At 50.5% G+C, this 15815-nt stretch overlaps 2 protein-coding genes across 14 annotated transcripts in view; both read left to right on the top strand.

The window, feature by feature from the left end:
• DARS2 (aspartyl-tRNA synthetase 2, mitochondrial) overlaps nucleotides 1-4835 on the top strand; it is a 29389-nt gene extending 24554 nt beyond the window's left edge. The window contains exons 17-19 of one of the 4 annotated variants that reach the window (XM_054834291.1): nucleotides 1435-1537; nucleotides 3895-4208; nucleotides 4699-4835. In XM_054834291.1, coding sequence (XP_054690266.1) covers nucleotides 1435-1537; nucleotides 3895-4207 — 416 coding nt within the window. In that variant the 3' untranslated portion in view covers nucleotide 4208; nucleotides 4699-4835. Of the gene's footprint in view, nucleotides 1-1434; nucleotides 1574-3894; nucleotides 4209-4698 lie in introns of those variants that run through there. The other 3 variants (XM_054834292.1, XM_054834296.1, XM_054834294.1) reach the window with 3 other exon arrangements.
• The window catches only part of RGS8 (regulator of G protein signaling 8), a 30450-nt gene continuing 19419 nt past the window's right edge, over nucleotides 4785-15815 (top strand). Inside the window, exons 1-4 of one of the 10 annotated variants that reach the window (XM_054834308.1) lie at nucleotides 4785-4893; nucleotides 8911-8959; nucleotides 9109-9213; nucleotides 13044-13102. In XM_054834308.1, the coding sequence (XP_054690283.1) occupies nucleotides 4874-4893; nucleotides 8911-8959; nucleotides 9109-9213; nucleotides 13044-13102 (233 nt within the window). In that variant the 5' untranslated portion in view covers nucleotides 4785-4873. Of the gene's footprint in view, nucleotides 4894-6234; nucleotides 6365-8910; nucleotides 8960-9108; nucleotides 9214-12685; nucleotides 12773-12835; nucleotides 13103-14801; nucleotides 14941-15011; nucleotides 15151-15245; nucleotides 15400-15815 lie in introns of those variants that run through there. The other 9 variants (XM_054834309.1, XM_054834311.1, XM_054834310.1 and 6 more) reach the window with 9 other exon arrangements.

Below are 15815 nucleotides of genomic sequence, written 5' to 3'. Positions count from 1 at the left end.
GAGAAAACCCAGCTCTGTAGACAGCAGCAGATGACCGGCTGTTTCGACAGCAGAAACTGCTGGTGTTTATGCTGGGTCACAAGCTAAACATGAGTCAACAAGCTTGTCCTATTGTGAAAAAGCAAATACCACGCTGTGGTGTAAACAGTCACGCAGGCAGCAAAACGTGCGCCGTTGTCTCTTCGTTCCGCTCACTGTGGTGTGGTCGCAGCTACAATCCCTGATTTTGGGGGCTGGAGCCGTGCCCTTGAAGAGAACCTGCACGCTGCTGTCATTCGCAGTCTGCGCCGCTGGATGGGCGAAGAGCAGCGCTGTTCGCTTGCTGCCTTGTGACTCGGGTGTGGAATGATTCTCTTTGATACAGAAAAGCTGTCTCCTCCTGTCTGCAGGCGGGGAAGGCAGAGACTCTTGTGAGAGTTGACCGGGTGACAAATTGGGTTCTCTTTTTGGTGTCGCGTGTGGTGCTGTCCTAAAGCTTGATTCCTGAGCCGTGCAGAGTTGACCTGTTACATCGGTGTGTTTTGACAGTTAGTTCTACATTTGACCACTCCATTCTGTTTAGTAGCTGTTGATGTTTTCCAAGAGGGAGAGATACTGATATTCAGGTAGTTGTGAAAGTCCATTCTTATATTTTTTTTTACTTAATCTCATTGCATATTTCTCTGATTTAACCTTACCCAGCCGATGAGCATGTTCCCAATACTGTATTTTTTTTTTTTTAAGAGCAGAGGGGCTGTTTACGTCGTACTTTTGTTACAGATTCTGGGTGCTGCCTGAAGTCCGCGTGCCTCCTGGGACTTGGCATCCACGCTGCCTTTGCAGGCAGTCTGAGCTCAGGATCATCTGGGTCTGGATCAACTTGACTTACCCATGCAGCTGTGGGGACTTGGGACCATCTTGTCTGCCTGCTGTCAGGGAAATAGTGCCTTTGCAAAGGCAGATGATGGAAAAGCTTGAAATATAACCCTCTCTCTGTGGGTCACCTTGTTTGGACATCTTTAGTCTTGCATAAGGAGACTGCAAGCAGGATGTGCACAACTTGGCTAATAAATACAGCTTTATGGCTTTACCGTGCAGTGAGGACAGGTGGTTTAACAAGCCACTAGACCAAGTGTTAGTCCAAGTTGCTAGACCAGGTGTTAGTCTGATGCTACCCTCCTCTCCCGAAGACATCCAGAGTCTTTGACTCCGTAGGCGTTGCCAGGAGCAGAAAAGTTGATTTCCAGTGCTCCCTGCAGCAGATCCTTAATGGTGCTTAGTTGCTGTCTTCTGCTTCCGTATTTCCTACAGAATTTCCAATATTGATGTTTTTCCCCTTGAATCTTTGAGCTCCTGATTTTCCCTGCTGCAACAATCCTGTAGCTTTGTCTGGCATTAGCTCTGTTTTATTTCTTTTTTTTTTCACTTCTTGGCAATTTCTTCTGCCTATTTTAGGGAGCTGGGCTGCACTGAAGTTAGGCGTTGGACCCTTGGATGCTGTTGAACTGCTTGAAGAGGATTACATTATCACCAGTCTTGGAGGCAGTGTCGATGTCAGGCAGGTGATGGGTTCGGCTGGCAGGGAGGGAGGAGGGTAAGAGCTGACCTCAGGCACCAGCCCCAGCCCCATCTCACCACCAGCGCTGGTTCTGGGGGTTGCAACGCTGCCTTCCTGGGGGACAGACCTTCCCAACTCACGGCTACTTAGAAGAGATTTTCTGCTGCCTCACAGCATGGCTCTAGGTTTTGCTGGGCTGCAGTGATAAAAATCCAAAAGAGGAATTAACCCTCAGGTACTTAGAGCTGGCATGTGGTTTTCCAGGCATGGAAACCAGTTCTCAGGGTCAAAATGGCTGGATTGCATTTATATATCTTGGCCAGTGTCATGAGAGCATCTAAATGCAACAGCCTGGGCACTGGAGAGGGATGACTTAGTTCCTGTGCCTCTTGTTCTTTGCCAAATGGTATTCGGGTCACACCATCTTCCATGGAGGGTGAAGATGTGCACATCTCCCCTCCAAGTGCACCGCTCTTTAAATAGATGCTCAGCAGTTTCCCCAGATGTTAGTTTAGTGATGCAAGGGCTAAACAAACAGCAACAGATGGGAAGTCCCCTGTTGTTGTGTGCCACAAAGCCAGAATACGACTCCAAAACACATTTTGCAGAGTTGCTGCTCACAGCAGGTTGGTTTGAGTGAGCGGTGAGCTACAGCCAAAGGAAATGAGAGCGCAGCGTGAACGTTGTTATATCCTTCTCAGTTGTGATTAGGAAGGAGCGTTGGAAGATGATGGCTCACCTCTGAGCTCTGTGTGTGGCTGCTGCAGCAAGGGTAAATGCAGAATTAATAGCAGGGGTTTTTAAAGACTTTTTTTCCTCCAGAAACACTTTATGAAAAGTGTTGCTCCCAGGGGCATTTACTTTAGAAGAGAGAGGTTATCTCAAGAGTCCTTCCCCAAAAGACTTCCCTGTTATGTGATGTTTTTAGCATGAAAGACCTTCTCTGGAGACTATGCTTTCCCTCTGGAGATTAATCCGTTTGGCAGAGCTTTTCTTTGTATGTTTCTAAAACTCATTTCTGTCTCCATTTGTTTGAAAACAACACTTAATATCGGTTGTAGCCCTTGGTCCCCTGCGATGGGGTGGTCTCCCTTACCTCCCAGGCTGGACTTCAGGCACACAGAAGTTACGATACTGTCGTGCTGCTTTTTGTTCGGTACTGCTGCTGGCTTGGTCTCTGCAAATGGACGGTCCAAGCTCTGGGTCACCGTCCTTTCTGGAAGTCTCATTCCCCACTGCTTTCAGATAGGTGTCCAGGAACACAGCCCCAGGATCGGGGACTAGTGGAACCAGAGGCTACGCAAGCATCCAAAATTCCATGCTTTTTCTCTTGGTTGCCCCATGGGAAGAAATTTGCCTTTTTTTTTTTTTTTTTACACCATTTGCAAGCCCAGTTTGGCCAATAAAGGGCTTTCCCAGGGTCACAGATTCAAAGCCAGACGAGTAGCAGTATCGTGCCATTTCCCACCAATGCCGGCACTGCCCCATAATGGTTTCTGGAGCTAAAAGACCTCTTGGGGTGTGGGGCATCTGAAAAACACCCGAGGGACTGGCACTGAGGCTTATATTTCCAAGGCTGGGAATTGCTGGATTCACGACCTGGTTTAAGTAGGGCAGAATATGTGCCTGTGAGGGGAAGGGGAGAGAATTGTCACGGGCGGTTGATTTGCTGGTGAAGCTGCCTGCCCCTGCAGGGACCAGGGCTCCCAAGATGGATCCAAGCCATCGGATTTTACAGCCAGGACGAGCTGCTAATTTCAGTAATAGCACTGCTCCGGCTGCCTGCTTTGAAAGATGCTTGGGTTTTGTTTATGCACAAGGGATTTGTGTTTTGTGAGTGCCCCATCCACCACGGGGGATGTCTCTGTGAGCAAAGGGCCAGCACTAATGCCATCCTGTGTGTCTGTGAATGAATTTGCCCTTTATTCAGTGCTCTCCACCCCTGCTGAGCCAAGAGCCCCGCACCGTTTCACAGGCGTGCATAGATGCTGCTGTTTGCAGTGCTCCTTCAGCCAGGCTTCCGCATCCCAGTGCCTCTAATCCCAGACAAAACCCAGGCTGTGGAGCAGCAAATGCAACAAGACCTCTATTCTTAGCCTGGAAAGCCTCAAAGCCAGTTCTCCAGGGTGTAGGGCGATGAATATGCAGTTGCTGGAGCTCTCGACAAAGCCGACTGAATAGCAGCGTTTGTCGTTAGCCCTGAACATACACTCCTCTCCCATTGGATCCGTAGCCTTCACTGCAGCTTTTCAGTTACATAAATATGGCCTATTTTCCCCTCACAAATTAACATCTTGCTCGCTAAGTTTAGGCTTTCGCACGCATACAAAACAAACCTTCTGATTTTTCACACGCAGCTGGAAATCCTGGCTCGCCCGGGGAGAAGGCAGAAGCTGTCCCTGCCTGTATAAAGCCTTCACAGTGGTGATGGACAGTGGTGCTGACAGCATCCCCTTGCAAGTGGCACGACTCTGCGAAGTCCTGGACACTGCATTGCAAATCATCCGAGGTGCCTTGTCCTTCTTCCCTCCGGGAAAGTCGGATCCCAGCTGTTTGGCTGCCAGAGGGTCTGCCTTCCAGGCAGGCTGCACAGTGTCCTGGAGACTGGAAAGTTGGTTGCATGCTTTGGGGCACAGAGCAGATGGCTCCTCACTCCCTGGAAGACACTGACGTGGGTATATTTTTCCTCAAAGATGGTTTGCCTGTACCCCCCTGAATGTACTGGGAGATCGCACTGCTGTATATCTGCATTAAAACCAGCACTATAGAGAATGGATGTCACTTGGAAATCTCCCAGCCCTGGGGTGGAAGAAAGCTGACTTGCATCCACTGAGACTCACTTTATTAGTGACATAAGTAACACAGATGCACAGGGCTGGGACACAGATGCCCGTGCCCCTCCCTGTAGGGGTATGATGCCCTATTTCAGCAGCCTAAAGGCATCCAGCTCCCCAGTGCCGCTGGGGTCTCTCTGGGGTGGGGGAATGGCCAGGACCTTGATGAAGCATCAAATCTCAGCTTCTTACTCCTTGTTGCGGGGGAAATAAGGATACCTGGTTGTAGGTCCTCAGACGATCATCCCCTGGGCCAAAGTATCTGCTGCTACGGTCAGAGAAACCATCTGTAGCTATGGATCCACAGTGAGACCTTTTCTATTCCAGGGCTGATGGCATGCTGTGACGCAAAATACCTTCTGACAGCTCCTGGCAGGGTGACCCGTGAGGGAGATGTTTCCTGGAGCTGAGCACCAACGCCCTGAGGCCAGCTGGATGGGCAGGCCATCGGGCTGCTGGATTATGGCTCAGTAGGACTGGGTCCCATCCTGCTCTGCTGTAGATGGGCATGCGTGATCTCGGGTGAGTCTTGGTGTATTATGGACTAGTCACTTAGAGATAGACGGACCTGGTAACGTGGTGTAGTCTCAGGTTAACTGCTGTGGAGGGTATTGACCTGGAGACTTTCTGCACTTGTAATTCAGTGCACCGCACGTTGATTTTTATTAAAGGCAGCCATGTGGCTCAGTGTCCCTGTGTCTCTGAAATCACCAGTGGGAAACCTTAGAATAGGGAGCTGTGGTAAATGGATGACTGGGGAGGGTCTTTGGGGAGGGTGTAATACCTTAAACATCTGACTTTTATTTTAATACTTCTAAACTGAGCACCCCAGGTGAGAACCAGCCCCTCTGAGGGGTACACCACTGGGGCAGAAGAGGGGAAGAGGCGTGGGATCTTTCAAAAAAGCTGAAAAAGGTGTTAGGCACAAAGCTCTTGCTTCCTTCTGAAGGGGCACACACTTCTAAGCATGTGATGCTTTAGAAAAACTCACTGTAAAAATCCGTGGAGTGAGGAATTGGTGCCCTTCAGGGAGGATTACGGCTAGATCCCCAAATCCCTGGCGTTTTGGGTCTGTTATTGCAGCAGCGTCAGGGACTGCAGGCAGCTCTGCATGCTGCTTTCTGTGCACCACACAAACGGGAGATGTTATGGCTGCAGTGCCTCCCCACACCCTCCACCAGCCCTGCAAGGCCTTTGGACCTGTACCGGCATGACCTGGATAATGGGAACGGGGTGGGAAAAGGCTGAGCTTTAAACGCTGCTGGTGCTTTGGGTACATGCAACCCGCTTTCTGTCTGTCTCGATGCGATGCCATCTTTAAAAGCTCTGGGTCAGGCCAGCCCTACGCCATCCCTCTGCGCAGCTGAGGATGACTGGGGTTGGGGATCTTGTTGCATTTGAAGGAGGAAAGGAGTCATCAAGGAAAAGCTGAACTCTAGCACCGCAATCCCTTCCTGCCCTCTAGTACGGCCCTTCCTTTCCCAGGTAAAAGCAAACAAAGACAACAAAGCGCCCGGTGCCCAGGTGGTAGTTTTCCTTGCTCCAGGGGTCGGCGAGGCCCTAACCTCTTCCCTGTCCTTTTCCTCACCATGCCCCCGGCCAGCAGCGGATGCTGGCGAGTTCTCCATGGGCAGCAGCCAGCCTGCAGCAATAATGAGAACAAGTCAGGCAGTGCCATCCTATACAAGCCTCTGCTCTGTGTGTGTGCATCTGCGAGAGCGCGCTCTCCCTCTCCCTTCTCCCCCTTCCCTCTCTTTTGTAACCCCCCTCCTTCCACCAGCTCTTGTTCTTTTCATGAGACGCAGGGCTAGGGAGCCAGGAAAAGTGGCATGGTGCTGCTGCTCCTCCAGAGATATCCGTGGCCAGGCTGGGTCCTTCGCCCTCCCCAATGCACCGGGAGTCTGCAGACACTGTTCCTCAAGGTCCCAACCAGCCGTGTCCGTCAAGCACCAAAAGCCACGTAGCCACCACGCCGCTGCCAGCTGCAGGACAGGTAAGAGCTAGGTGGCCTTGGTGGGGGATGAAAGGCTCTGTGGTCCTCCGCTTGGTTACAAGTCCCTGCAGGAGGGATTTTTACTTGCTCCTGCCCCAGTTTGCTGTGGGGAAGGATGGATCTGCAAGTAAAGTGGGAGGGGAAGGATGCTGCTCGGATGTTACCCCTATTAATGTCATGGCAGAGCTTCTCCCGGTGCGTTAATCTTCCCGTGGCATCTTAGAAATGGTCAAAGGGATACGGACACCACTTCTAATTAGCAGGCAGGGAAAGAGAGCAGCGTATTTCTTATGTTAACCCCAGGCCTGGCTGGGCTGATACAGAAGCAGGACTGGTTCTGGGGTGATCTCCATTTCAATGGGATTAGCGCTGGGCCTTTGATGCTGGGAGAAAACATCAGTCTGTGCTGATGCCTGTGGCTCTGAGATCGCCCCGTCTTTTCATTTTTTCCCCCCTTCACTATTGTTGTTATTTTAAAATGGTGGATTGCATTTCCTTTAAATATTTGTGGCCAGGGTATCTGTGACATTGTGACTAACACCCGGGCTGAACGCTGGGGCTGAGCTAGTTAAAAATAAGACTAATTGGAGCGAAAGGAGAATGTGTTGGAGGCGAGAGAACTGCATTGAGCAGAGGCTGTAGCGAAAACTTGCAGATGGCAGGAGCGTGTGCGCTCTTTGCGGGGAGAACCAGGGGCTGACCCGAGGGGGCTCGTTTTCCTGCAACCCAGGCTGCGGGGCTGCTGTAACTCACGGAAATCCCTGCAGCAGCAAGGGACATCTCTTCGCTGTTCGATGGGTGGGGGAGAACAGGCTGGTAATTTGGCACAGCTAAGAAATACAAGGGACCCGTCGTGCTAGCATCTTCTCTCTGCAGCTGGCGATCCCTGCACCGGATCCCAGATCCATCTGGGGAGCGTACATGTTGCATAAAGGGTTGTGCTTTCACTGTCCTGTTGCGCTGCCCTTCTCTGAGACTTGTTCCTGCAGCTCCAGGCTCCTCCAAAGCAGCCCTGCGGTCCTTCCACGCGGCTCTGGAGACGTTGCCCAGTCCTTAGGGCTTGACTGTTGCAGGCGTTGGCAGAGCTCGGTGTGCATCTCTGTCCAGGCTGGCAGGACACGGGCGATGATGGCAGGCCAGTCTCCCGAGGAGAGATTGGTGCTGGATGCAGCAGACGTTTTTTTCTGAAAGAACCACCATCTGCTGGAGAAAGAGGATGAGCCCATCTAACTTCATTTATGTTTTAATTAAGGCTAGAGCAGCAGCCTCCAGAGATGAAAGAGAAATCCCAGCTCACCCATGCGGTTAACTGTGTTTCATTGTACAAATATTCATTCAACTGCTTATGTGTTTAAAGTTAAGCACGTGCTCAGGTGTTTTGCTGCAGTGGGAATGACCTCCCAGTGCCACGTTGTGTATCTGTATAGTGGTTAACAACCCCAGTAAATCCTTGCTGTGGGACCTGGATGCCCTGTAAGCCTGACCCTTTGAAATAGCAGCGATAAAAGCAGAGAAGCATAGACCTTGTCCATCATAAATGGATTTGTGACTGCAGCCCCGAGGTCTCGGGGCTTATTTCTAACATTCAATAAACAACTAGTTTGCAGTGTTCAGCTAGCAAAATGCAGGCTGCTTGCAAGCACCTTGAATGATCTCTCAGCAGAAAATTAACCCCGTCTGTCAGCAAGCCTCGCTCCCTGGCCCGTGTCGAGCATCACATCTCAATCGAAACATACAAGGGCCAGAGCATCTGTGGTCAGGGATCTTTGTGGAGCTCTGTCTGTCGGGGTGGATCTGTCTTGGCTTCCCAGCCATACACACCAACTGCCTTACGGACGCTGCCATATTGACAGCAGCAGCGATGCTGAAAGCTGGGAGGACTCCAAGGCTGCACAGAGCAGCTCTGTGTCATCTCCAATCTTTTCTGCCTCCCTGCTCCACACTAACAGCATCCTCTCGCAGAGGCACTGACGCGCTTCTTTACGTGTAAGTGCTCCTGGGCACGGGAGCACGTTTCCTCAGAGAACAATTATGAAATTGTAATAAAGTGCTTTAAAGGGGAAATTCTTCCCTTTGATTCCTGCTGCCCCTCTCAGCCTGGAGCCTCCCGCACTGCTTAGCTGTCAGTTGTGCGTCCTACCTGCCCGGAGGAATTGGGGAGGGAGTTGGGAGTGTGCAAGCTGGGGCCAGGAGCCCTCTCGCAGCGGAGGCATCTGTTCTGCTGCAGCAATCGCAACGCCCGAGAGCCACGAACACGTCCAGGAGACACTTTTATCATTGACACGGGAGAATTTAAATAGCTGCCATGCTCTCGAGCTAAGCTGGAGACAGAACTGTGGATCACACTTTATGTAACTCATTTTTATTTTTAAACACAGCCTTTTATTTTCAAGAGGAGTTCAACTCAGTGGGTGTCTCCTATCTCCTGCCCTGCCTCGTTAGCACATGCGAGGTGGCTTCTTTTATCAACCCCCCATCCAGTATATCAGCTGCTTGGTTTCCTCACCTACCCCTGCAACTCAAGCTCTCCTTGTTTCACCTTTCAGGATTTCCTGCTGGCCTTGCCTGATGGTGGAGAATGATTTGAGGTTTAAGGTGAATAGAAAAATTAACCCCTTAAAAACATTCTGAGCTACCTCAGTGGGTATTTCCCAATGTTACTGGAGCTCCTTTTTAGAAGGAAGAGCTGTTCCTGTGGTTCTCATCACAAGTAAGATGGGTCTGTGATTTGTTTTGCGGTTTAGGAAGCTATGTCAGTCATAATTCCTTCCTGCCAAGACAGTCACCTTGTGCTGGACCAAGCGTGTTTTCCCCTGGACCCTGAACCAAGCAGGCAGCAGCCTGGCACAGTGAGTGGAGCATGGCATGTCAGGTGTCAGCAACTAACAATTTTCTTCCAGCTTTAATTGCAAACAGTGGTGGAGAACAGCAAGCTCTGGAGATAAATTAATTACTCATTTGAATTACCTTGGGGTTGGGCCCATATAGGTACCAGTCTGGGTTCTGGATAAATTTTGAATGACCAAGTGTCAGAGGAGGATTGTCACTCCAGGTCAAGGGTGTTCCAGTCCTCCAGCAAAAAACCAAAGCCCCCTTGGGTCACAGCAGAAGTGGACCATGGCTGCAGGTTTGCACTTGAGCCAAAGGCAGGCTCTGCAGCATGCAGGTCACCTGAATTCCCAAAGCAGAGACTATTGTGGGAGGCAATCAGCATTTTGCAGTCACAGAGCCTACATCACCGAGCATCTTCCGAAGAGATCACAGAGGCAACAGGGTCTCATGAAAACATACCAAAGAATGACTTCACCTATGGGGATGTAGCTGCCAAACATCGCAGCAGTCTGAAGAAGCGCTTTCTTGGCGCTAGGGAAAACCTCTCGGACTAGCAAGTTGTGAAGCACGCCCTTGAACAAGCTCCTTGCAGCATGGTATGAGAAAAGAGAGATGCCGGCACAGACCCAGGAAAAGTCACAAAGTAAGAGTGAATGCAACCCCAACGAAGTTCAAAGCCCTTGTGGCACGGATCACTGTAAATATGACAAGGTCATGAAGTCAGAAATGAGAAGTGGAAGCGACAGCGGCGGGCTCAGCGTGATGGCTCGTTAAGCAGAAAATAATGGAATCCCAGAGTGGCAGCAGACCCCCAAGGAAACAGAGCAAGAGTGAGAAGATAGGGAGAAGTCTGCTGAAATGTGAAGGTGAAGGAGTTTATTTAAGGCAAACCCACTGGAGATGTCAGCCAAGCAAATGAGCTAGTCGGTGTGGGCATCCTCTGAGCTTCCTGCTCCAAAGGGTGGGCAGCTGCCAGCCCCGGAGCAGCATCCCTGTATCTGGGGAGGCACAAGCCAGAGCTGCCTTCCTGGTCCAGATGGATATGTGAGGGTGGCTGTACTGGCAGGAACAGATAGATGTCTTCACAGATGTCTTCAGGCCATGCGATTTGGTCTAGCAGTTGGGTGGCAGAAACAGGGACCAAGTGAAACTGGTGGAGGTGTTTGGTCCAGAACAAGTTTTAAGATAAAAACCGTTAGAATGATGATCAATGGACTAAACACATGGAATAGGCAGGGAGGCATTTAAAATAATAGGGAGGGTGAAAAGGACCCTGGAGATGGTGGAGAGAAGATTGATGTCCAGGGAACAGGCTGGCAAATTCCCTTCCACCCTGTCCAGTGCCAGCCAACAAGCCAATGCTGCACGTGTTCACTGCTTGTGTGTTTGCTGTTAGCAGGTCATGAGGAAATGGCTTTAAAGTATTTCTTGGAGAGATTTAAAATTTTGGATGGGATTCAAGCTTAATATCAAAATGAGTTATTTTATTAAAAGCTTTTAAATAGAAGCTACAGAGTAGTTGGAAGCAGGAGGGCTATTTTAGAAGGAATTTGCTATAAACCTACTGCACAGAAGCTTTCTAAAATATTACCCTGTAAAAATATAATTCTCTTTATCTGCAATTTAATTACATTTCCCATAGTGCCTGTGTCAACACAGTTCACTTATTTTTGTTCTCTATTAACTCACACCTGGCCCAGGAAACTAGAAGAAAAAACTGTCAATGTTCAGAATCCTTTGTGGGTTGCTCCAGGATCTCAATGAGGTTACAAAAAGGGTGTACCGACGTACTGGAGAAATAGGAATTGGGGTCTCTGTCCATACTGGCGATGGCTGTGAGATGGCAATATATAAATCTGGCGTAGGAGGAGGAGTGGGAGCACCGAAGAGGTCCTCTGGTCCATCCCATCCAGAGTTAGTGCATCGGAGTTTTTAATCTGTTGGAGACTGCAGCAAAGTCCGGGTATCTGAAGAATGGATCAGAATTATCTAGAGCTTTGTTGATTGAACATTTTGTTGAACCTCTCCCACCGCACAATGTCTGTGTGCAAATGAGATCTGAGGGATGTCCTGGAAGTATTATGAAAACGTTGTCACTCGTGACATCCTGCGGTTGCCAAGAGAGAACCTGGATGTGTGGAAATGCATTAGAATAAAAATGACATGTTAGAAGTTAAACCCTCGGTGATGTATTAAATTTGGCTTGGGTTTGGGGCGAGGGCTGACGCTGACTGTTATTTAACTAGAACAAACCAGCCTGTGGTACCAGAGGCATAAGATGAACCTCAACCTCTGACCTTGGCTGAGAGGAGATTGTATCAGCCACGGCATTTTTTCAGTGCTTGTCTTCTGATAACTGGAGACATGATTAATCCGGGTCAGGATGACCTGGGCTTTGCAATGGGAGGATGAGAACAAGGCAAATATTTCCTTGCCAAGTGGAGCTGTGAAGGAGGGGATCAAAGATGATGGAGAGCTGAGACCGTTGCTGCAGTGCTACTAATCCCTGTGGTTTTGTAGTAAGTTTTGCAGGACTTTGTCTCTCCCCAAGGATGCTGGCTGGTGATAACGTGCTATCTCAAGACATGCTTCCTGCTAGTAGCACCAGGATGTCAGGCCCAAGCAGTGCTTTTTAGCAGAGGAGAGGCAGGTGACTACAAGTTTCCAGGAAAAAGGCAATGACTTGTTTAACTGCAGAGGACTATTTTTATTTTTTATTTTTTATTTTTTATTTTTTATTTTTTATTTTTTATTTTTTATTTTTTATTTTTTATTTTTTATTTTTTATTTTTTATTTTTTATTTTTTATTTTATTTTTATTTTATTTTTATTTTATTTTGTCAATCAACTTCATTAGGATCAAAAAAGCAATGGCCATCCCATGGTTTGAGCTCTCGGCGAGGCAGTGACCCACATTGGTGCCTGTGCAGCCTGTGTGACAGCCAGATGTTGTTACTGATGGGGGGCTGTGCTGCAGCCCTACCACTCAGGTGCATGGGTTACGTGGTTGTTAGAGTCACTGGGGTGCACTGGATGCCCCATATACATCCTCTGGAGGACAGAGATGTGGGTGCAGGAGAGAAAAGGGAATCGGAGCCTGTGCCGCAGGGTGAGTGCACCCAGGGAGGGGGCAGGGAGCGAGCAGGACCGCACACATCGGGTGAGAAGGGGACACGGATGAAAGGGGTCAGTCACATCACTGATTTGGCAAGTGGATTTTTTTTCTTCTTTCATCCCATGGCCTGCAATGAGGTCCTCCCTTACCTGGTAAGGAGTTTATTTGGCCCTGCCGACACCGGGGCTGTTTAATTAAACTCTCCCATCCCTTCTGTCTGTGGCAACTCTTGGTGATCTGTGGGCAGCAACCTTCCCTGACCCACAGAGGAGCCGATTAAAACGATGCAGGCGGATGCTTTATTCCAACATACCGAGGGTGACAACAGCGAGCGCTTTTGCAGGCATATCCCCCTCAATCCCCCCCGCCCCCAAATGCTCCCTGCCAGCATTCGGCATCCGCCGCCTGTGCGGAGCGGTCCCCCATCTCCAACGGGGGAGACGCTGGGGCTTTGCAGCCAGGTTAGCAAGGCGGTGGGCGAGGAGGGATGCGGTGAAACGTGCCGATCAGGTGGGCTCCTTGGCAGCGCTGCTGATGAGCGGTGGGAGCCGGCTGCGCAGCCCAGCCCCAGCCTGTCGGGCTGAGGCTGCTGGAGGGGTTTTTGCTGGATGTGAGAGAGCTGCTCCGAGCTGCGCTGCTGCTGCTGCTCAGGGAGGGGAGGGGTGTCCAAGTGTGACTTTCACCCCGTGCAGGGGGTTGTCTCTGAAGAAGACTGCTCTGCTCTCTCCCCAGAGCCTCTCTGGCCACGCTGTCAGCGCAGACCCACCGGCAGAGAGGACAGGTCAAAGGCAGTGAGTATCTTTTTCTCTGTGTCTGTCTGTCTGCAGTGCCTCTGTGTTCAGGTTTTTTTTTCTGGCTTTCTCTGCATGTGAATGGATGGTCTTAATCTCTTGAAGCCCCCGAGGTCTCATGGTTTGGGTTTGTGGGGGGATTTTTTTGTGGGTTTTTTTTTTTTTACCTTTGTGCTGCTAATTTTTTCTATTGGGATGGCTTCTTTATCTTTGCTCAGGTGATTTCCTGGGGTGGTTTGATAACCTGAATGTCATAATCGCATCCTTCCCTTTCCATCTCCCAAGGAGAACCCCCCCCAAAACACATCCATGATGAGACTGGCAATTCTCCTTGACCAGGGTCCTTTCATAGAGGGGGGAGGTAGGATGAACGATGGAGCAGGAGGCAAAAAAACCTCCCCATGGACCCCTACTGGGATGCCTCTACCACGCGCCACAGACCATAGTTCTAAAGTCATAATTGACTGGCTTTATTTGCAATCAGAGGAAATATCCCTGGGGATGCCAGCCTAGCAGTGGGATTGCCTTCACGGGAAATATAGGTCTCGGCATCCATGAAGTCCGACAGACTTTGGGATCGCAGGGAAGTTCGGTGCTGCTGAGCTGGGCAGGTTGTTGTTGCGGGGGCTGGTGAGCGGGTGGGAGCGGGGGCGAGCAGAAAGCTGTTTCGTAACAGTACCCCAAAAACCAGGCTGCTAGAGGAGGCTGCGAGGGAGGGGGCACCCGGCTCTGCTCCCAGCCGTCGCTTCAGAGCAGCAGTGGGATGGAGGAGTAGGGGCTGCTGGACTCTAGGAAATCATGTGCTGTGGCCCCACATGCGAGCGAGGCTGTTAATGAGGAAATTTAAAGGGGCTTAAGGAATTACAAGGATTGATTTCAGTTAAAGCGCATCGAAGCAGCCGGTCAGGGTTAGGGATTAAGGAAATGCACTCACTGGCATGTAGTGCAATCCCAGTTCCATTAATTTAGTTGGGAAGAGGCTTTGTGCGTTTTTAATGTAATCAGGTTTTAAAAGGGACGTTGCGATGGGCAGCCCAAGCTCTGGGAGCTCCCCAGGCCCCAGACGAGCAGGATCCTGGCTCCTTTGCACACAGACTCTGCTCTCATCAGTTCCTTTGTCTCCTCCTCGGTTGTTCCCTCCGGGCAAGAGGACATGGAGGCTATCTGGAGCTTGGCCCTACCCTGGCAAATAAGAAACCTTTGCCCTTTGCTCACTATACAGTCCTGCTCTCTGTCCCCTCGGTCTCCTGGCTGGTGGACCTCACCTTCACTCTCTGATGTGAGATTTGTTCAACCAGCTGCCTGTGTGCCAAGGCTCACGGGGACCCTGCCACCCCCTTTGTCCCTTCCCTCCCCTTTGCAGACTGTGCGTCTCCTTGGTGGCTCCCCGCAAGCTCCCACCACCCCGAAGAGGAGATGCTTTCTTTGACTTATTTCTGTGTGAGTGCTTGAGCCTGTGATGGTGAAAGGACCAGCATCTGCAGACACGTGAAGTCCTCCTGTTATTTTATTTGCAGTGCCAGCTTTTCCATGATGCCTGGCCAGTAACGTCAGCCATGACCTGGAGGGACAGGGACAAGAGGTAGTTTGGTCGTCTTAGCGAGGTCAGCCCGGAGCCCTGCCTGTTGAGGAGAGACCTTCAGAGGTGTTGAATGAGTGCGATAATGCCAGCTCCTGCCGCTCCGTGGTGAGCCGTGACGCCAAACTCAAATCACTTTAGACCTGAAGCTGGACTTTACCCGCGGTCCTGGTCTTAGAAGGAAATGCTGTCTCTCCTCTGTGATCATCCCTCAACTCTGAACGTCTTCCATTGAAAAATCGACCTTCCGCGCTAGGAGGCAAGGATCAAATGGGTTGAGAACAACTGGCCTACCTTTTTTTGCAGAGGATTCTTTGATATATTTTTAAGTGCCGGGACATGAAACAGTAAATCCCTCCTTCCCGCACTCCTGCCTCCTGCAAACAGCCCCGACTGCTGTCCAAGCCAGCCAGTTAAAGGGTTAACTATAACTGGATGCCTGAATGGCTGCCTTACTGATCCCACGGAGGTAACTGAAAAGACATGATGCATCCCTCACCCCTGCCCATCCTGTCACTGTCTACCTCGTCCAGCGAGCCTTCCAGCTCGCTGCAGTGTCCCCTCTTCCCTCCTGCCCTTCCCTTGCCTCTCCACCTCCTGCAGACCCGGTTTCTTTCCCTCTCTTTCTCCCATGTCCTGTCTTGGAAGTCCTCACCTAGAGATCGGTGTTCCATGAGACACAAGCTCCTTGCTCGTGGCACAGCATCTCTGTCCCCTGGTACGCTCTGATTCCCTGCTGCAGTCCCTTGATCTCAGGCATCAGAGAGAAATCTGAGCAGCGCTGCGGTAACGCGTGTCACACCTCTTGCTGAGAAATCCGTGAGCTTGCTAGAGCAAGCAGTGCAGGGAAGATAAAGGTTGGGGGCAGGAGGTATCAGGAAAGGTACCAGAAAGATCCTATAGCGGACTCGGTGTCCGTTTGAGCACAGCAGGTCCAGCGTGCTCAGCTGGGAATATGACACTTTGCAAACAGTGTCTCTGTGCTCGTATTTGAGGTTTATGTAGCGTAGTGTCCCGAGACTACCGGTCAAGGGTCCGTATTGTGAGGCTGTGCAGCAATTCCTGCGACTGAAGATCTCCAGGTTTTTGTGCTTGTTACATGCTGTGAGCTGCCTGTGCTGCACCAGGGAGACA

Source organism: Grus americana, chromosome 8 (assembly GCF_028858705.1).
Source record: "Grus americana isolate bGruAme1 chromosome 8, bGruAme1.mat, whole genome shotgun sequence".
Lineage (NCBI taxonomy): Eukaryota > Metazoa > Chordata > Aves > Gruiformes > Gruidae > Grus > Grus americana.
The sequence above is the reverse complement of the archived record's forward strand: the minus strand, read 5'-3'. Positions and strand labels throughout refer to the sequence as shown.